The sequence below is a fragment of the Penicillium verrucosum genome (genome assembly GCF_028828655.1).
Source record: "Penicillium verrucosum strain IBT 35672 chromosome Unknown utg000001l_segment0_segment0, whole genome shotgun sequence".
NCBI classification, from domain to species: domain Eukaryota; kingdom Fungi; phylum Ascomycota; class Eurotiomycetes; order Eurotiales; family Aspergillaceae; genus Penicillium; species Penicillium verrucosum.
The window spans coordinates 3,382,971-3,403,242 of NW_026643210.1; the positions used below are offsets into that span (position 1 = coordinate 3,382,971).

Sequence of the window (20,272 nt, forward strand, 5' to 3'; positions counted from 1 at the left end):
GGATGTGGGGATAATTTTAGAAATGTAGCATTAATATTTACTAATGTACTATGCAATATTTATTTTGTTTTCTGTTCTCTCATATCCTACTCGATCTAGTTATATACCTAGGTATTATATATGTTAACCTACTATTCTGAGGATACAGAGCATTTTAATGTACCCATAGGAAATCATCCAAGCCAAAGGTAGAACACTAGTATAGAAAGCGAAGTTTTCGAAATAACGAAAGGATGGTTGATTTCTATGCTAGGCTGTGTAGGTGAGGTGGTCAGCAAAAGTACCAGAAGTTTAGCCGAGCAACAGATGCTGGAGGCTTGTGTACTCGCAGATGATGAAGTAAGGGGTCAATAACATCGCATCTACAAAGGGCGCAGCAGGCATAGACATCCTTGGAGTACAGTAGCTTGGCCCAGATGTCCGGCCCGATCTAGACCCACTTGACCAAAAAAAGGTAGGAAGATCTAAAATCGGACAAGGCTCCGGTGAGTTCTGTGTAAAGAGATGTTGGACAATTGTGACTTTGAAGTCCCTGTGACCAATATATAGTTCCACGTACATGCCATGTCAAATTTGTCAATGTTTTGTTAGGAGGCGTACAGCAGTTAGTTATGTATATGTACGTCGGAGACCATATTTTTGCCGAGGACATACGAAAACTCCAAATCAGGTGATCTAACAACGGCCGAGGTCGGAGGGCGCGGAGGGGCGTCGAGCCAATCAGAAAACCCGAATTTCTTGACTCAGAGCGGTCGGACATTTTGGGTTAGGCGTTTTCTCGGAAACCCCAGAGACGAGTCACTGGCAATCTTCAGCGGTCAATTGGCACTCATTTTTCCTTACTTTTTAAATCACTCTCCCCTCAGTCTTCCTGGCTTGGCTATCATACAAAATGATGCCTTTAAGACCCTCAAAAAGCGCTCTGCGCGCATTCCACCTCCAGAAACAGCTTACTGGACGTCGACCTTTTTCGACCTCGTTTGTGGCTTCGGCGGCCTCGCCCCACCGCTCCTCTGTCCAGAAGCGTACCCAGAGCACAGCTACGGCTTCAAATCCGTTAGTTTTTCTCCCCCCTATGATTGCAATGCAATTGAAGCCTTGTTCTAATTTATTTAATCCTCAGGGAATCCAGACCCGTGCCCAGTCCGGCATTCAACCAGGAGCCCCATCGCAATGAGATTTCTCCCTTGCAACATCGCCAGCTCCCCGAGCTCGATGACTCGTATGTTACCCTCGTGACGGCTTGGAAACACCGAAACTGATTAGTACAAAGAATGGTTGGAATGAGTGGTGGAGAGATCTTCCACGAGATGATGCTTCGCCAGGGTGTGAAGCACGTCTGTGAGTATCTCATGATTGAATGCTGCACAACTGGCCGATTCTAATACATGACATACAGTCGGTTACCCCGGTGGTGCCATTCTCCCCGTTTTCGATGCTATCTACAACTCCAAGCACTTCGAGTTCCTCCTTCCCAAGCATGAACAGGGTGCTGGTCACATGGCCGAGGGTTATGCTCGTGCCTCTGGCAAGCCCGGTGTCGTTCTCGTTACTTCTGGCCCCGGTGCTACCAACGTCATCACTCCCATGCAAGATGCCATGTCTGATGGTACCCCGATGGTTGTTTTCTGTGGTCAGGTCCCCACCAGCGCTATTGGAACCGATTCCTTCCAGGAAGCCGATGTGATCGGTATCTCCCGTGCTTGCACCAAGTGGAATGTGATGGTCAAGTCCGTTGGTGAGCTGCCTCGCCGCATCCAGGAAGCTTTCGAGATCGCCACGAGTGGTCGTCCCGGTCCCGTCCTGGTTGACCTGCCCAAGGATGTCACCGCTGGAATTCTCCGCAACCCCATTCCCATGCACAGCACTATCCCTTCGCTCCCTAGCGCAGCTACCGTGGCAGCCCGTGAAATGGGCCGCAAGCAGCTCGAGGGCACCATCAACCGTGTTGCTAACCTCGTTAACGTTGCCAAGAAGCCCGTCCTCTACGTCGGACAGGGTCTCCTTGCCCGTCCCGATGGCCCCGAGATCCTTAAGGAGTTTGCCGATAAGGCATGCATTCCGGTCACCACCACCCTTCAGGGTCTTGGTGGATTCGATGAGCTGGATCCTAAGGCTCTTCACATGCTGGGTATGCACGGATCCGCCTACGCTAACATGGCTATGCAAGAGGCCGATCTGATCATTGCCGTTGGTGCCCGTTTCGATGACCGTGTCACTCTCAGTATCCCCAAGTTTGCGCCTCAAGCCAAGCTTGCCGCTAGTGAAGGCCGTGGTGGTATCGTGCATTTCGAGATCATGCCCAAGAACATCAACAAGGTTGTTCAGGCTAACGAGGCCGTGGAGGGTGACTGTGCCGACAACCTCCGCCTTCTTCTGCCCCATGTCAAGGCTGTTCCTGAGCGTCCTGAGTGGTTCGAGCAGATCAATGACTGGAAGCAGCGCTTCCCCCTCTCGCTCTACGACCGCCAGACCGATGACGGTCCTATCAAGCCCCAGGCTATTATCGAGAAGCTTAGCGAACTCACCGCCGACCGGAAGGAAAAGACTATCATCACCACTGGTGTCGGACAACACCAGATGTGGACTGCTCAGCACTTCCGCTGGCGCCACCCTCGTACCATGATCACCTCCGGTGGTCTCGGTACTATGGGCTACGGTCTCCCCGCCGCCCTTGGAGCCAAGGTGGCCCGTCCGGACTGCCTGGTCATCGACATCGATGGTGATGCTTCTTTCAACATGACTCTCACTGAGCTTTCCACCGCTGCTCAGTTCAACATTGGTGTCAAGGTTCTCCTGATTAACAATGAAGAGCAGGGTATGGTCACTCAATGGTAAGCTGCTGTCTCTGATCTCTTCCCAGTATATCTGACTTACCTTTTTGTTCCAGGCAAAACCTCTTCTACGAGGATCGGTACTCCCACACTCACCAGCAGAACCCCGACTTCGTTCCCCTTGCCAAGGCCATGCGCGTCGCTGCCGATAAGTGCTTCAAGCCCTCCGAACTTGAGGAGAAGCTTAAGTGGCTGATTGAGCACGATGGCCCTGCCCTCCTGGAGGTGATCACTGACCGCAAGGTGCCCGTTCTTCCCATGGTGCCTTCTGGCCGTGGTCTGCACGAGTTCTTGGTTTATGATGAAGGTACGCGACCCCCTAGCCAGTGATTGACTTGCAACACTGCTAACTCATTTATTACAGCCAAGGATTTGGAGCGCAAGGAGCTGATGCGCGAGCGTAATGTGGACTTCCATGTCCGGAAAGAGTAGGTGACTAGCCAATGTCACCTTGACAATCATATTTCTGTACTTTGATATCCATGGCGTTTCTTGGCTGGTTCACCAAAAGCGATTGAGGCAATATCTGTCTAAAGATGAACAACAAATTTGTTAACCAGATTGCTCTTGGAGGTCTCTCTGGCAGAGAAGTTTGGTGTTCGCGGGTTCTATACGCCTGTGTGGGGGGTTGCCCTTCACTATATCCTTGAAACAACCACGGCGAGTTGCATGAAACACAACCTTCGCCATGGCCTTCGATCGATGTTGGCCTTTTCTCTTGCCCGGTTGTTCCTCTTGTATATAATCATTGACGTCTCGGGTTCCTCAATGGGGCTTGGGAAATTGATACGTGCGGGTTCCATTAAATAGGAGCAGTTAGTCATTGAAGGCATTATTCTCTTGTTTTATTACGTATTCTTAAGCAATTGCTCGTGTATGATTATCATCTCGGATGGCTTTTGTCTTTGCTGGCTAACAATGCACGTATTAGCCTACAGTGACTCCGCAAAGGTGTTAACACCCCTTCTGCTACCGCCTTCCCAATCTATCATACCGCCTCTTTTATTTGACATACCGCCCTTTACCCCTTAGCTGTTATTGGTGAATATCCAGCTGGCAGAACCTGGGGTGTCAACAGTACCCTACACAAACGGCGACATCACATTTTTTTTGGACGGTTTGCAGGTGTCAAAAATGAAGCTTTTCAACCCCATACAAATGGCGACATCTCCATCTTTTTAGACGGTTTGCAGGTATCGAAAATAAAACCTTTATCCCATACAAATATCGACATATCCATTTTTAACACTTGCAAACCGTCCAAAAACATAGAAACGTCTCCATTTTTATAGGTTAACGGCGCCTAGTTACTCTATGCTGAGTTGGTTACAGTACTTACACTATATAGAGAGGCCTGAAAGCAGTCTAAAACAGAGCTTAATTCAGGCATAAGTCAGGCACTCCTTGGCATTGAGCACTATATTTTGTACACCGTCATACCTGCTGCCATATAGGCAGCGCTGGCTGCAACCAATGGAACCCATATCTTACCTTCCCCTGGGCTGTCAGCGTAACATCTGGTAGCATGTCCTAGGTTTCGTGCAGGACACCGGTTTTCTTTTTAAATCATAATTTGCAAGCTTTTTTTCCTTTTCCGGTTGCGCACCAACCCCCTAAATCCTCACAGCGTACCGTAGTAATCATTTCAGCTCTCTATATCAAAGGAGTGCTGCGTGGTACCCACGAGCACCAACCCCTTAAATCCTCACGGCGTACCGTAGTAAGCATTTCATCTCTCAATATCAAAGACTGCTACGTGGTACCCGCGTAGTTAAAGCGGCAAAGAAGCGGTAGAAATTCGGCGGCCCGATATAGCTTTCGGCGGTGGCATTACTATGTGGTACCCGCGTAGTACCCGTGTAGTACCAACGGAAGCAGTAAGAAGAAAATACATTCGGCAGCACGGTATAGCTCTCGGCCCGGTATAGCTTTCGGCGGCGGCACCTATTAATGACTATACCCCGTCTTACCGATCAGAGAGAGCTATAAACCCCAACCGAAGCCGCTAGCAGAGGCGAGGCTCGCTAGCACGTCTCACTCCGGTCTTTCGCAATATCCTCTTTACGCCATCGCTTTCAATTGGCCTTAGTATATAACTATGCAAAGTATGGAGGATAGAGGGAAGATTTTTATCTAATTTTTCCCCTTTCGTTTTGCTTTACTACTCATTGGTTGCCATCCATGTACACTACTACAACCCCACGTTGGAGCCCGCCGGCGGCAGCCCTGGAGATGTTATGTAGTTAGTCAGTGGGGCACATGCCCTGGTACCTGCTGCCATATAGGCAGCATATCTTACCTTCCCCTTAAGTTATCCGCGTAATATTTGTGCAAGTGGACAATCGCGCGTTAGCACCTGACAATTTGGATATATATATTATATTCCGGTCCCTCCGCTCTTTCTTTCAATCATACCCTTTCATACTACCGGAATTGCATATCACGCAGCAAACGACTATTAGAGATCAGCTTATTGCAGTGCTTTCAACCGCCTTGACCTGCACAGATCACATTTTCTTGTGATATCAGGCAGCTAGGGACCTTCCCCTCGAGCATCTTCTTTCCGCCAAACACTTAACCAAAAAATGATACTAGACCATGGACCCCCAAAGGTGTGTTTCAGACCTCCCTTACGTTTGCAGTATACCGCAAGCGATTTGAGAGATATCTGAATCTATTTGGAGAACTCTCTAAGTAAGTTGCGGAATGTGCTAATTGATTCAACCTATTAAAGGATATGCCGTGACTTCGCTAGAGGCAATTGCCGACGGAAGAAATGCAAATTTGCTCATGTGAGCAATGACCAAAGCCTTAGCCCAAAAGTCCCGACTAGCCAGATCCAATGCACTGAGCCCTTGCCCCGAGGAGATCGTGGCTTGCTGAATGCAGAAAAGGCATTTCGAGTATGGCAAGGCAGCATTCCTTCACGCGCGACAGTCATCCGTCCCTCTTCAGGGAAGAAAACGACCATCTTTCGGAAAGCGAGGGAACTGATTGAATCTGACGCCAGTATACGACAAGAAGTTATCCGGACATTGGCGAGTGAAGATGGCTTGCGCCTCGTCTTGGACCTTGTCGAGGAGAATTTCGAACACATGGACGCCGCAACGAGAGACCTAATTTTCAAGACTCAGGTGCTACCTTTTCTAGAGACTATTTCAAATCCTGAGGTTGTCTCCTCTCTGGTACTGGAGCAGGCAGTGGGCACAATCTACAATGTCTTGTTTGGAATTGACGGATCCAGAGCAGCGCGATGGCTCAATTTCATCTGTGGGGTTCTCGAAGTCGACACCACCAATGAAGGCAGTGCCATGTTACTGGAGGCATCTCTACACACGTTTTCTCGCATTGCGGACCTGAATTCTACGGCTCCTATCCAGGACTGTCTGCATGCCGTTGCACAGAGATTTGAAACTGTGTTTACCTCGATGAATAGCAAGAATGGCATGAGCGGTAGGCTTTATCAATCTCGGCTGCATCTTGATCGTCTTCTTCAACGCATGGAGACTGGAAAGTCGCTCCCAACGGGTACTCCAGAGAAGAAAGCCAAGAAGGAAAGCAATGTCGCTTTTGTCGCCAACCGCGAGAGTCCCGGGGGCAGACACAACAATGACTTCGACGACATCTGCCAGATTAGGATCATGCCTAGCTTCGAAGAAATATGCTGCCTTCGAGGGGAGTACTTACCTGTCAATAACCCACTTATGTGGCATATTGATGGCATCGACGGATTGCTAGATCGGAACTTTCGGTTGTTGCGAGAAGACACCATTGGTCAACTTAGAGATGCAATCCACCATGAACTAAGTCCGCGTGCCCAGAAGTCACAATTGCGCAAGTTCGTATATCCTAAGTCCTCGGTGGTCAGTCTCGAATTCAATTGGCTTTCGGGTCTTTACTTCGAAGTCGACTTCCCTCAGCCTGCTGCTGTAGCAAACTACACACCCATGGCCCGAGAGATGTGGTGGCAGAACTCAAAGCGTCTACAGCCCGGCGCGCTTGTGTGTCTGATCATTCAAAAAGATGTGGTGTTGTTTTGCACCGTCACACATCGTGACATGTCACCCAGGCGTAAGAGGGATGACAACCTCCCACATGATCACAACCCCCGACAGGACAGGGCAGAGTCAAGGGCATTGTGGAAGAGCTCCACGAGAGGCTCGATTATGTTGATGCTTGTTGATTCTCGGTACACCAACACTCAAGTCGTTCTGGACCTTTTTAGTTCCAAGAAGCCTACTATGTCTCTGGTGGAGTTCCCAGGAGTCATTCTTCCAGCCTTTGAACCGGCGCTCCAAGCACTTCAATCAATGAAGGTGGCCCAAAACCTGCCTTTCCCAGAGCTGTTTGTTCCGTGGGTCTTCGAGAATTTCAACATATCCGATATGGCTCCTCCACTATATGCTTCGCAGCCTGGCTTTGCATTCAATCTCCGCTGCCTCATGAAGGATGATACTAATTTCTTCGTCCGCGTCAATCAACCATCTGACGTGAAATATGTACAGGATCATTCAACCCTGGATGGCGCACAGGCTCATGCATTAATCAGTTGCTTGAAGCGAAAGCTTGGTTTGATACAAGGGCCACCTGGTACCGGCAAGAGCTACACTGGTGTGGCTCTTGTAAAGGTTTTACTGGCAAACAAAGAGGCAGCCAGAGGGAAGTTAGGGCCCATATTATGTGTTACATATACCAATCATGCTCTTGATCAACTTCTTGAGGCTTTACTGGACAACAATGTGACCTCGCAAATCGTTCGTATTGGATCCCAGTCCAAGTCGGAGAGGCTGGAAAGATTCAACCTTCAGACTGTCGCCAAAGATACAGCAAGAACAAAGATGGAGAAGAAAGAAAGATGGTACACAGCCGAGAGACTCTCATTGTGTGAGGATGAATTTCGCGCCCTTGACCTGAAAAAGGAAGTTCCCATTGCTCGTCTCAAGTCCTATATCCAGCGGGCAGATCCCAAGCACCACGATCAGCTATTTTCACTGGTTCAAGCAGATGGCCTTTTGGGAGTAAAAGCCCCCAGTCCCCAGACAACACTCAATTCCTGGCTTGACTCAGCACCTAAAGACAGTACTCGTGCACGGCATGTGGACGAGCTCATGGACATCAGTGTTTTTGAGATGTCTCGAAAAGAACGACAGCATCTTTACAACCGTTGGGTTCGTGATTGCCGGGCTGAATTGGACGAAAGCGTTAGGCAAATAATCTCGTCTCACAAGGCCGCCAAACAGGGGTACGATAGCGTCCAGGATGAGATGCACCTTCGCTGCCTAGCCCAAGCAGACGTAATCGGCGCCACTACAGCGGGACTTGCTCGCAGACTGGATATGTTTAGAAGGCTTCCATGCAAGTTCATGCTATGCGAGGAGGCTGGTGAAGTCCTTGAATCACATCTCCTTACGGCGTTTATACCTTCTGTTGAGCATGCAATCCTCATTGGTGATCAGCAACAACTTCGCCCTCAAGTCCAAAATTACGATCTTTCTAGCGAGAATCCTCGGGGTGGTGCGCAATACTCACTCGATATCTCCTTGTTTGAAAGACTGGTGAGCTCAAACAAAAGCCCCATGGACTGTGGAGCTCCGTTCAGCACGCTGGAAACACAGCGACGAATGCATCCATCCATATCTCGGTTGATCCGTGAAACCCTGTATCCAAAGCTGAAGGATGCTCCATCTGTCTCGGAGTATCCGGAGATTGCAGGGATGCGAAAAAGATTATTCTGGTTGGATCACCGACGGCAAGAAGGAGGATCCGACGCCGATGCCATGTCAACCTCTCATTGGAACCTTCATGAGGTCGATATGACCGTTTCACTCGTCAATCATCTTATTCAACAAGGTGAATACAAGCACGGAGACATTGCAGTGTTGACTCCGTATCTGGGCCAACTCTACCGACTACGAAAAAGGCTCGATGAACTCTTTGCCATTGTAGTCGGGGACCGTGATCGAGATGATCTCAAGCAGGCGGGCTACACAGATTGTGAGACCAAGGCCAAGCCAAAGATCAAAGCAGCCTTGTCACAGACTCTTCGGGTGGCCACGATAGACAATTTCCAAGGCGAAGAAGCTAAGGTTGTTGTGATATCTCTAGTCCGAAGCAACCCAAAGAACCAATGTGGGTTTCTTCGCACTTCTAATCGGATCAATGTTCTTTTGTCGCGAGCACAACACGGCATGTACATCATCGGCAATTCCGAGACCTCGATCCATGTTCACATGTGGGCTCAAGTCGTAAAGATTTTGAAGCAAGATCAGAATATCGGGAAGGCCCTGGAGCTGCAATGTCCTCGCCATCCAGATACACCGATTGCGGTTTCGACGCCAGAAGACTTTCCAAAGCTCTCTCCCGAAGGGGGTTGCAACCTGCGCTGTGTCAACCGACTAGGCTGTGGACATGCCTGCGCTCAGAAGTGCCACTCAGATCTTCTTCACAACGCTGTCTTTTGCCTAGAGCGTTGCCCTCGACCATTTAGTGGCTGTAATCATTCATGCCCTAAGCGATGTGGGGACCCTTGTCCGGAAAAGTGCATGGTAAACGTATATCAAAAGAACAGGACGCTCCCATGCGGCCATCTAATGCCAAACCTTCCTTGTTGGCAAGATCAAAATATCTCAACAGTTCGCTGTCTGTTGCGTGTGGATAAGACGATCCCGGGCTGCAATCATACCGTCTCACTGCCATGTCATATCGATGCGGAATCAAAGGATTATCGCTGCCTAGCTCAATGCCGCGCACCCCTGCTTTGCGGACACTTGTGCAAGAAGATGTGTTATCGTTGCGTCACTAGAGGACCCGAGCATATCCCAGCAAATCATGGAAATTGCGAGCAACGGTGTGACCGGAATCATTCTACGTGCGCTCATACCTGCAGCTTTCCCTGTCACGGTGAGGAGCCCTGTCCTCCATGCAAAGCTCCTTGCGAAGTGCACTGCGGCCATTCCAAGTGCCCACGAAAGTGCTTCGATCCGTGCACTCCTTGCGCAGAAGAAAAATGTCTTTCAGCGTGCCCTCACAGCGTCTGCTCAATGCCATGCGCAGCCCCTTGTGATCATGTTCCATGTTCCAAGCGATGCGAAAAGATGCTGACTTGTGGGCATCAGTGCCCGTCAGTATGCGGAGAAAAATGTCCTTCATCCTCCTTCTGTCAAATCTGCGGAAATGAGGACATCCGAAATCATCAAGTCGATTTCATTCTGGGTCAAACGTACAAAGAAATCGACCTGGATGAAACCCCATGCATATTCCCCAAATGTGGCCATTTCTTGACGATTGAAAGCATGGATGCGCAAATGGACATGGCTAGCTATTATGAGGTCGACGCCAGTGGCAAGCCCATCTCTATCTCCGTATCATTGGCCCCGTTCTCTATTCAAGATATCAAAACATGCGCCACCTGTCGTGGCCCATTGAGAGATGTCGCCCGATATGGCCGGCTGATTCGCCGAGCTATCCTCGATGAGTCGACGAAAAAATTGATCATCTTGCTCAACCGGGAATATGTCCCTCTTGCATTAGAACTTCCCCAGCTTGTTCGTGAATTGCATGAAACCAAAGGTCAAAGAAAGTTTCCTTGGCCAGCGGTGATTGAGATATCTGGCTCGCGAAGCCATCAAATCCAGATAATGGGAGAAATCATCCAAAACACAAATCCAGATCGATGGGATTCAATCCTTGACCTACGAACGCGCGTTGATCTCTATCGGCGCCGTGTGAAACCCGAGGAGCAACCATTTGAAAGAGTTCGGAAAATGATTGAAAATGCTCGACAACGCCAGAAAATCACAATCAACCCTGATCACGTCGATAATGTGTTACAGACCAAAGGCTTCCTCCAGGGTACCGCGCTCTTAATTCGTATAGACATTGCTTTGCTCGTTGACCTTTTGAGTCTCGTTTCCCAAGCACGACCAAGTGATGTTATACCTCGATTCGAGCTTGATCTACAGGAAATCAAGGATGATTGCCAGACCCTTATCCACCAAGCCGTCGCTCACCAACGACTTCTGCAGCAGGTAGAAGGTCATATTTTCCTAGCACAGCTCTATGCCCTCGAACGAGCACATTGCTTGACACCAGAAAAGAGGAACAAAATCTTGAGAAATGGCCAGATTGCCATTCAAAAAGCTCAAGGTCTTTGTGATGCGCACCCAGGCCAGACACGAGGATTGGCAGATGAAGTTCGCAGCGTTGAGAAGATGTTGCGCAAAGGCACCTTCTACACAATCATCACCAACGAGGAACGCATTGAAGTTATTTCGGCAATGGCTGAAGAGTTCAGAGGAACTGGGCATTGGTACTACTGTCGCAATGGGCATCCGTTTACCATTGGCGACTGTGGACTAGCCAGGGAGACGAGTCAATGTCCCGAGTGCGATTCCCCCGTGGGAGGCGAGCATTCTCTATTGGCAGAAGGGGTTAGACATGCGGTGGACTGGGATCTGGATAGGGAGAGATTGAATCTTTAGGGGGAGAGGTGGTTGATTTGCTTGTTGCACTCATACTTAGGCAACCCAATTTGTTGCCGTATGGCAGTTATTAAGGACAGATTTATTTATTTTTGTCTAACCTAAATGGCCTTTGAAAATTCTAGGAATATAGAAATATAGAAGTTAAACCATTTAAATCTTTATACGTGAAAGGACTGGCAATATAAGAGGTGGAATGTTATGAACCAACTACCTTGGAGTCGCTATCCGCTGCCGTAAGTCCACACGGGGTGACGTCTCGGGGAGTCTCAAGGTGTCACGCAGCTTATCCTCCACCAACTTCCTTCTGCTCTTCCCCCTCCCCCATTATTCTTCCCACCTTGTTTCTTGTCACATGAATTGATTCGCACAATCTCTCGCTAGCTCATTGTCTTTGCATTGCATGTGTTCACCCTGCTCTTCCCCTAGCTTCCGCCCCTCACCCATTCCATGATGGCTAGCCCACCACCCGTCACCGAGGACCAGAACCGCCTCCTCGAGGAGGCATTGGGGGTGGTGAGGCAGCAGTCGAATCTGATGCGCAAATGCCTAGAGACTCCTGGAAAGCTCATGGATGCGCTGAAATGCGGGTGAGCTCCCCCAATAAAACTCCCCAGGCAGCGACCTCGGAACGTGCGTATGCTAACAGCTTGAAATTACCTCCTCAGATCGACTCTTGTCTCCGAACTACGAACCCCTAGTCTCGGACCGAAGCAGTATTACGAATTGTATATGGCCGTCTTTGATGCGTTGCGACACCTTTCCGTCTACCTAAAGGAGAACCACCCCGTCAACCACCTGGCCGACCTATACGAGCTCGTTCAGTATGCCGGCAATATAGTCCCCCGCTTGTACTTGATGATCACCGTGGGTACGGTTTACATGTCCGTCGAAGATGCGCCGGTCAAGGAGATCATGAAGGATATGATGGAGATGAGCCGCGGCGTGCAACACCCGATCCGTGGCCTGTTCTTGCGATACTACCTCTCCGGTCAAGCACGGGATTATCTGCCTTCCGGAACCGGTGATGGCCCTGAGGGTAATATGCAGGATTCGATCAACTTTGTTTTGACGAATTTCGTGGAAATGAACAAGCTCTGGGTTCGGCTTCAGCACCAGGGTCCCTCACGAGAGCGAGATAGGCGCATACAAGAACGACGCGAACTGGAGTTACTCGTTGGTAGCAACATTGTTCGACTCAGCCAGCTAGTTGATCTTGAAGGGTACAAGTCGGGCATTTTGCAAGCGCTTCTTGAACAGGTTGTACAATGCCGGGATGTCCTCGCGCAAGAATATCTCCTGGAAGGTACAGCTCTCTTGTTTCTTTTTTACTGTACTGGGAAAATACTCTTGCTTGATCCATTTGCTAATCTGGTCAACAGTCATCACAAAGGTCTTCCCAGATGAGTTCCACCTGCATACCTTGGATCTTCTATTATCTGCCATTGCCAGACTTAACCCGCACGTGGATATGAAGAAAATCGTCATTGGCCTTATGGACCGTTTGTCTTCTTATGCGGCAAGGGAAGCAGACTCAACAGTAGAGCCGCAAGCACGGAAACAAAGCGAGGAAGAAGCTGTCACCAAGCTATTGCAAAGGCTCGAGCTTGACAAAGAAACCAAAGCCGAAGAGCCAAAGGACGTCAGCACCGATGACACTTCCAAGGAAAATGGCATCGAGAACGGCGAAGCAGAAACACCCGAAGAAACCCTCGAGCCTGTTGAGCCGCCAACAGAAGAAAAGCAGGTTGAGAATGGGGACGACGCTAAGCCTGGTATCCCAGCAGAAATCAAGCTGTACGATATCTTCTACGATCAAGTGGTCAATCTGATCAGAACGCGTGCATTGCCGATTCAAGATACCATGGCCCTATTAGTATCACTTGTCAATCTGGCATTGAATACCTATCCAGATCGGTTAGAGTACGTCGACCAGGTCCTGGACTTTGCGACGCAAAAGACTGCAGAATACACCGATCATGCCGATTTGCATTCGGCTCCAACCCAACAACACATCCTCCACCTTCTCAATGCTCCTCTCAAATCTTACTTTTCGATCTTCACAGCCTTGGCGTTGCCACATTACCTGCCACTACTGAGCTCACAGTCATACCCCACAAGGAGGGCTGTTGCAGGCGAGGTCATTCGCAGTCTTCTGAAGAACAAGATCTTGGTGTCCACAACAGAAAACCTTGATCGTGTGCTCCAGGCAGCAAGAGTGTTGATCAAGGAAGGCATGCAGCAGTCTGCTGGATACCCCGGGTCACAGTCCCAACGGCGGGGAGGAGAAACTGATGAGACGGTAGAAGAGCAAGGGTGGCTTGCGAGACTCGTGCACTTGATTCAGGCACCGGACAATGACACCCAGCTAAAGGTATGATCAATCCACAGATATTGTATCCCTATAATTAACAGTCTGTGGCAGCTTCTCCAAGCAACACGCAAGGCATTGGCCGATGGTAATGAACGAATCCGCTACACTACCCCTTCAATTATAACGGCCTCGATCCGATTGGCCCGCAAACTGAAGTCGCGCGAGCACTACGACGACAATTGGCAATCACAGTCTTCGGCTCTATACCGATTCATGCACCAGAGTATCAACAATTTGTACCAGCGCGTAAATCCAGGTTGCGCCGATCTCGCACTGCGACTGTTTGTCATGTGTGGCGAGGTTGCCGATCAAACTGGATTCGAGGAAGTCAGCTACGAATTCTTCGCGCAGGCATTCACGATCTATGAAGATGCGATCAGTGACTCGCGCGCCCAGTTCCAGGCCGTCTGCATTATCTCAGGCGCCCTACACGGGAGTCGTGGATTCTCTAAGGAGAATTATGACACACTCATTACCAAGGCTGCACTTCACGGAAGCAAACTCCTCAAGAAGCCCGATCAATGCCGCGCGGTGTATCTCGCCAGCCACCTCTGGTGGGTAGTGGAGAACCCCCAACGTGAAGAAGATGACCCCAAAGATGTAAGTTTCAGCTCCAATTCCAATGTCTTAGTACCTTTTAGCTGACGTCAATTTTGCAGCTGTACCGCGACGGCAAACGGGTCCTCGAGTGCCTCCAGCGTGCTCTCCGTGTGGCTGACGCCTGCATGGATACCGCTGTCTCCGTCGAGCTCTTTGTGGAAATCCTGAACCGTTATGTTTACTATTTCGACCAGCAAAACGAGACCGTCACTACTAAGTACTTGAACGGTCTCATCGAACTCATCCACTCCAACCTGCAGACCAATGAAGACGAAGCAAATGCCAATCTCGACGGCCCGAAGCGCCACTTCCAACGCACGCTGGAGTATATTCGCTCTCGCGAGTACGAAGGCATTGTGACAGAACCACCAAAGTAATTCCCAGGTGGGACCTTCAAGGAGCACTGTATGTCATGTGTCATGTGAGGATTTTTGCCTTGATCCTCCTAGCAGGACTCGTTGTTTGTGCTCTACTATTTCCTTGGTCTCTTTTGTCTTTCTCTTTTTCCTGGAAGCCCGCCTCTTTTTCTCTCTTGCTACTCCTCGGTTTTCTTTCATTCCTAGTATATACAAGTGTATCATTGTCTCCGGATAACACCATACCCTTTCAACATAATTGTATTGGCCATGGACAACTTCTGTTTTTCCTTTTTGTAGAACAAACAAGCACCTGGGCAGCACCGATATGTTGGTTAATCATCGAAAATATGATCACATCCATAAAAGGGAGCCATACCGAATTCCCTCTAGAGTATATATATAACTCAAACCTTTCTTTCTGCATAGCACGTGATGACTATACATATATTTCTACGTTCCTAAGTTCCATTCCTAATTTCTACGCGGAAACAAAGCCGAAGAAACCTTCGATCATGCAATTGATCATGACGATGACGGAGTGGGAGACTAACCCTAACTCCACGGATATCGCTGCATAATGTAGAAAGGCCAGACTCATACGGTACATAAAACAAATCCGGATGCCGTACTTCAAAAAGTAAAGCATCCAACCACATTGGAAAAAATACCAAGCAAATAAAGAACCCATATCGATAGCAGTAGCTCTTTCGAGTAGAAAGATGTAGGCAGATGTGTGAGTATGACGTTAATCCATGACGCTTCAATAAAAGAGGATGAAAAAGAAAAGGAAATGAAAAAGAAATAGATGAGAGGGCATTTCAAAGTCGTTCCAGTAAGAGTGCAGAAAGGAGGCCGAGAAGAAGATACATCCCAAGGCCGGGTTGGCATCAAATCATGATCAGGATAGAGAAGTCCCGCCGAATAAGCCAGTCGGAGGTGAAGAATACTGCCGCAGCACGGAGGGCCCACCAAATCCACTGAAGGGGGCTGGGTGGCTGTTACTGGGGATCGGGCTGCCGATATCACCAGGCACAATGCTACCCCGATGACCGGAGACCGCGCTGTTGGGGTCGGGCTCGAATCGGACTGACTTGCCACTCGGGCCTTCCTTGATAGAGAACGATCCGCCACCATTCTGTGGACTGCCTTCTGTATCGCAGATATCAAGCATTTCATCTAAAGAGATCGATGGCTCGCCTGAGTTGCGCAGTTGCTCCACCTGACCGAGAACAAGGTTCACATCGTGGAAGCTTCCAGCACCCTTGTGCGGGCTGGTCATCGAGTTCAGCTGCTTGCATGCTTGGATGACCAACAGGCGAATTGTAACGGGTCGAGAGGTGTGGGGCCGATGATGACCACCCGCTGCGAAGGCATTATTGGGAGGCCAGCCAGTTCCGGTGGGGGTGGGGCCCCATGTGGCAGGGAAGGGCGAGCCCCCAAAGGGCGTCGCACTCCATGTGGGGTTTCCAATTGGAGAACCAACCGCGAAGTTATTGTGTGAGGATCCAAGAGGATCCGAGAACAAGGACGATCCTTGGAAGCTCGCTCGGGTTGGCCCCGGGAATGCCCCGGGTGCGGGGGCACCAGGCAATGATTGAGACAGGTTTGATGGATATGTAGCATCAGTGTCATCAAGAAGCGCACTGCTACCTAGATGAGCACTCAAGCCATCCACTTCTCGCTGCACCGAAGCATTTCCATTGTTCTGCCGGTCCTGTGCGGAGCTGGATGGGCGTTTGATAGGGCTTGGCCGTGTGATGGGGAATGGCTGAGTCCCAGACTCTAACGGGGACCGGTCAAATGAAAGAGAGGGCTGCCTGGAATGGGCTTTTGACAGACCAGCTTGCTGCAGAGGGAATGCCCCAGACACTCCATGATTGCCAGCGAAGGGAAGCCCGTGTCCAGTATCAGGGAACGCTCGGCTCGGCGGCATGGGACGTACGCCGTTCATCCCAGGTGGCGCGGGAATTCCACCAGACCCGTTGAATGATCGCAAAGGGTTCATCATCCCAGCATTCGACGAATACATCGATTCTGATGGGTTAGCCGATCGAGGACCCATTCCTGGTATGCCCGGCGGGTTGAACGGTAGACCGCCGAGGCCAGCGAATGCTGAAGGATTTGTGCGCCCTAGAGGTGACAGAGGAGCGGAAGGCTGAGGATGGTGCAAAGGAGGTTGTTGATAACCTTGTCTGGCACCGAAAGGCGCGCCTGACTGCTGATGACCCATGGAACGTGGAGAGATGGAAGGGTGGTGAGAGGAATCGGCGCTGTTGGGTTGAGAGTGAGGGGAGGATGTAGAAGAGCCATGGTGAGATTGCTGACGAGGTCGTCCCGGAGTCGAGACCTTGGGAACAGTAGGTGTTGTCATAGGATAATGCGGAGACTGTAGGAAACCAGGAGGTGCCTGAGACTGGAGATTGTATGGGATGACGCCTGGTAGAGTGTGTGGTGGCGAGGTTCTGACTTGCTCGCGCTTTCCACTACGATCTCGGATTTCCTGCTCTCGTGCTGCGTCTCGGTCCTTTCTCGCCTGTTCTTCACGCGTTTTGCGCTCACTCTCCTCTCTGGTTCTTTTTTCAAAGGCCTCACGCTCTTCCTTCTCTTTGCGTTTGGCATCCTCTCGCCTCTTCTTTTCCTCTTTTTGTTCTCGTTGCTTACGCTCAGCTTCGGCTTGACGTTCCCGTTCCTCTTTGAGTCGTCGCTGCTTTTCGGCTTCTTTGCGAGCACGTTCTTCCTCTTGCGCCTTTCGTTCGGCATCGCGTTTTTTCCGTTGCTCTTCGCGCTTCAATCGCTGTTCTTCGAGTTTCTTCTCTTGCGCAGCCTTTGCAGCTGCCTCTTCAGCCGCCTTCTCAGCGTCCCGGCGGGCTTTCTCCTCTTCTTTTGCTTGTTTTTGCAATCGCTTCTTATCTTTCTTCTTTTGCGCTTCCCGGGCCTTTTTGGCATTGCGCTGCTCGTTTAACGTCTCCTCTTGGAGGAGCTCGTCAATTAGCTGTTTCTGGCGTTGTTCGGCGACTTTCTCTCGATATGCCGTCATGACTCGTTGCTCAAACATTCGGGCGGCGAAAATCTGAAACATCCGTCGGCCTTCCTGCATGCGTTGTTCCTCGGTCATGGCATCCTATTAATATTTAGTAAGTGGGTCTGGACAATACGAGATTGTAGACGCGTACCATTTCGTCCTCGTCGAATTCTTCCTCCTCTTGACTATCATAGTCCTCATCGTCCTCTTCATCATCGTAGTCCTCATCGTCTAAAGGACCATGATTATGCCCATGGAAGGACTGATGAGCAGCAGCTATTCCGTACTGTGTATCTTCCTCTCTTTGCATTCTCCGTTCAGCCAATTGCTCCATCATGTCGATGAAGTGTTTGCCATCGTTTTTCAGGAGATCGTCTGCAACTGTAAGAATTCCATCTGGTAAAAATGATTAGTATCCAAAGTTAGACGTCAAACCGTCATGACGTTGGTCAGGTGATCTTGTTGCATACCTTTCACAGTTAAACTGTTACCAAATGCAAAGAAATCAGCCCGGGCTGCTCGAGCTTCATCATCTTCAAGGTCCTCGTCGCTGTACAGCTCTTCGTCATCCTCTTCCTCCCCATCGTCTTCCTCTTCCTCTTCCTCTTCCTCTTCTTCGTCGTAATCCTCTTCTAAATCCTCATCGTTGTCTTCGGGTAGCTCCTGGACTCGGCTCCGCGACGGATGAAACTGGCCGTGCGTCCTAGTATGCTGCCCTGGGGATCGAAGGGGTGGTTGATAAAGTCGAGGAGGAGGAATGATGGGAGCTCCTTCGTCGAATGCGCCTTGATTGTTATTCGCGTATTGTTCCAGCTCCTCGTAGTATGCGTCGTAGAGGACCTCTAGCTCTTCTTCAATCGCGGTTCGTTTCCGTCCACAAACTGTACAACTGCAGGAGTGCTTTTGCTGTTCTTTCATCTTCTTCAGAACAGCATCCTTTTCCACTTTGACAAGCTGGCGTCGTTCTTCTTCGCCGAGCTCGAACCAGAAGGTCCTGATATTTTCGCGTTCTTCGAGAGTTGACTGGTTCCAGATGCTGCTATTTTTCATAGGTTTTCCAGTGAATCGACTGATGTATGGCAAGGATTGAGGAGGCCGAGGAGGGTGGGAGAAGGTGGCGGATGGGGTTGAAAGCGGAGTGGAGCTGCGATCAGCATGATTCTGGGAGTTGGATCGAGATTTCCTATTTTTCTTCCTCTTTGAGGTCTCGCCTGAGGCAGTGTGGTGGTCATCGGGTCCGTTCATCGTTGGTGGTCCGCGGCGATGTTCTGGTGACGCATATCCGTAATGATCACCACTTGCTGTGTGGTGGTGATCATCGAGGTCATATTCGTGGTCTTCATCGTAGGAGCGCTGTTCATCTGTTGCTAGCAAGTCCGCATCTCCGGAGGCATAAGCGTCGGGATGTTCCGCAGCTAAGCGAGCAGCTTGTTTCTGTCGGCGCTTCTGCTTCTTGCGATTCACAGAAGGCGCAGATGTAGCTGTCGATCCGGTCGATGTGGTGCCTTGAGGACCCCGCGCGTGGGTATCGCCGTTGGTTGCTGGAAGCGGAGTTGCTGACATATGGGTCGCCATGGTGGAGGTGAAATAAGCTGTAGGGGCTGCCTCAGCAGCATACTAATACCGTCAGAGCAAGCTTTGAGTTAGAAGAGCAATGTCAGAGAAGGTGGGTGTAGAATGAGGAGGAAAAGCGGAGAACGGAAGCGCCAAAGAGCCCTACCAACAAAGCTCCGATGACTCCACGATCTGATGTTAACTTACCGGAATTATTCCCCTTGGCGTATTCACGCACAAAGAGTCAACCGTGTTCTTTGTTATTTGCTTAGAAGACACTTCCGTAATGGCAAACGTGAGGGGTGAGATAGGATAAGGACACGGGAGGAGGGGGGTTGAAAGACAATGATCCCGGCGGGTCACGACGTGTTCTGCGCTTCGGATTAGCTCCAGGAGCACTGGAAAACCAGCGGAGAAAAACAAACAATGAGTTAAAGTCAGGAGCAACAACCTTGGAAGATATCAAGACTAAGTGAGTGCCGGAGCAGAAGGTACGACAGATCGAACGCCAATGAATGGATGGAGTGATGGGCTTTCCAGCCTTCTGGCTGGTTGTCGTGCCGCCGCAACGGGATAGCCGCTGCAAGCGAGCCGGTGCCTCAATCGTCAGGCTCCAATCCCAAATTGTATGCTTTAAGAGGTAGTATGTGGTATCTTGATGCTAAGAAGATATTTCAAACTTTCCACAATAGTAAAGTTTAGATCCAAGCTAATTTAAATTCTTCAGCCAGGGTTTTCTTCCTTGGTTACAAAACTAAACAAACTACATGTCACTGCTTCATGCTGATCACCACATTGTTTTATATGTCACATGATCATTGACATGCCCGCCTTCGATCTGCCCACAATATCTCCCTCGACATTAGGCGGTGAATGGGTAAATGGGGCAAGGGGAAAACAAGTATGAGCGCCTCTGATCCACCGAGCTGGTGAGACACGGAGAGCGCTAATCAAAAATATCTCCCAAGGTCATGAAACAAGAGAGTGTGATAAAAAAAAAGGATCCCCATAGGATGAGACTAAAAAGGATATCCATCTTTCTATTAATA

At 49.8% G+C, this 20,272-nt stretch overlaps 5 protein-coding genes across 5 annotated transcripts; 4 read left to right on the top strand and 1 right to left on the bottom strand.

The window, feature by feature from the left end:
* Positions 1-892: 892 nt before the first annotated feature.
* N7516_001273 (acetolactate synthase catalytic subunit) lies at positions 893-3,266 on the top strand (the record flags this gene model as incomplete). Its single annotated transcript, XM_057213995.1, has 6 exons — positions 893-1,056; positions 1,124-1,222; positions 1,274-1,341; positions 1,400-2,834; positions 2,891-3,141; positions 3,199-3,266. 6 exons carry the CDS (start codon positions 893-895, stop codon positions 3,264-3,266), a joined length of 2,085 nt encoding a protein of 694 aa, XP_057075878.1.
* A 2,166-nt stretch (positions 3,267-5,432) lies between these two features.
* On the top strand, positions 5,433-9,935 carry N7516_001274 (putative NF-X1 finger and helicase domain protein; the record flags this gene model as incomplete). The annotated part of the gene is made up of 3 exons (XM_057213996.1): positions 5,433-5,446; positions 5,569-9,379; positions 9,570-9,935. 3 exons carry the CDS (start codon positions 5,433-5,435, stop codon positions 9,933-9,935), a joined length of 4,191 nt encoding a protein of 1,396 aa, XP_057075879.1.
* Positions 9,936-10,126: 191 nt separating this feature from the next.
* Positions 10,127-11,314, top strand: N7516_001275 (uncharacterized protein; the record flags this gene model as incomplete). Its single annotated transcript, XM_057213997.1, has 1 exon — positions 10,127-11,314. The coding sequence occupies one exon, from the start codon at positions 10,127-10,129 to the stop codon at positions 11,312-11,314; it is 1,188 nt and encodes a 395-aa protein (XP_057075880.1).
* A 450-nt stretch (positions 11,315-11,764) lies between these two features.
* Positions 11,765-14,665, top strand: N7516_001276 (vacuolar protein sorting-associated protein 35; the record flags this gene model as incomplete). Its single annotated transcript, XM_057213998.1, has 5 exons — positions 11,765-11,904; positions 11,983-12,620; positions 12,697-13,688; positions 13,740-14,288; positions 14,348-14,665. The coding sequence occupies 5 exons, from the start codon at positions 11,765-11,767 to the stop codon at positions 14,663-14,665; spliced, it is 2,637 nt and encodes an 878-aa protein (XP_057075881.1).
* Positions 14,666-15,545: 880 nt separating this feature from the next.
* On the bottom strand, positions 15,546-19,244 carry N7516_001277 (uncharacterized protein; the record flags this gene model as incomplete). The annotated part of the gene is made up of 3 exons (XM_057213999.1): positions 15,546-17,768; positions 17,821-18,065; positions 18,140-19,244. 3 exons carry the CDS (start codon positions 19,242-19,244, stop codon positions 15,546-15,548), a joined length of 3,573 nt encoding a protein of 1,190 aa, XP_057075882.1.
* Positions 19,245-20,272: the final 1,028 nt, after the last annotated feature.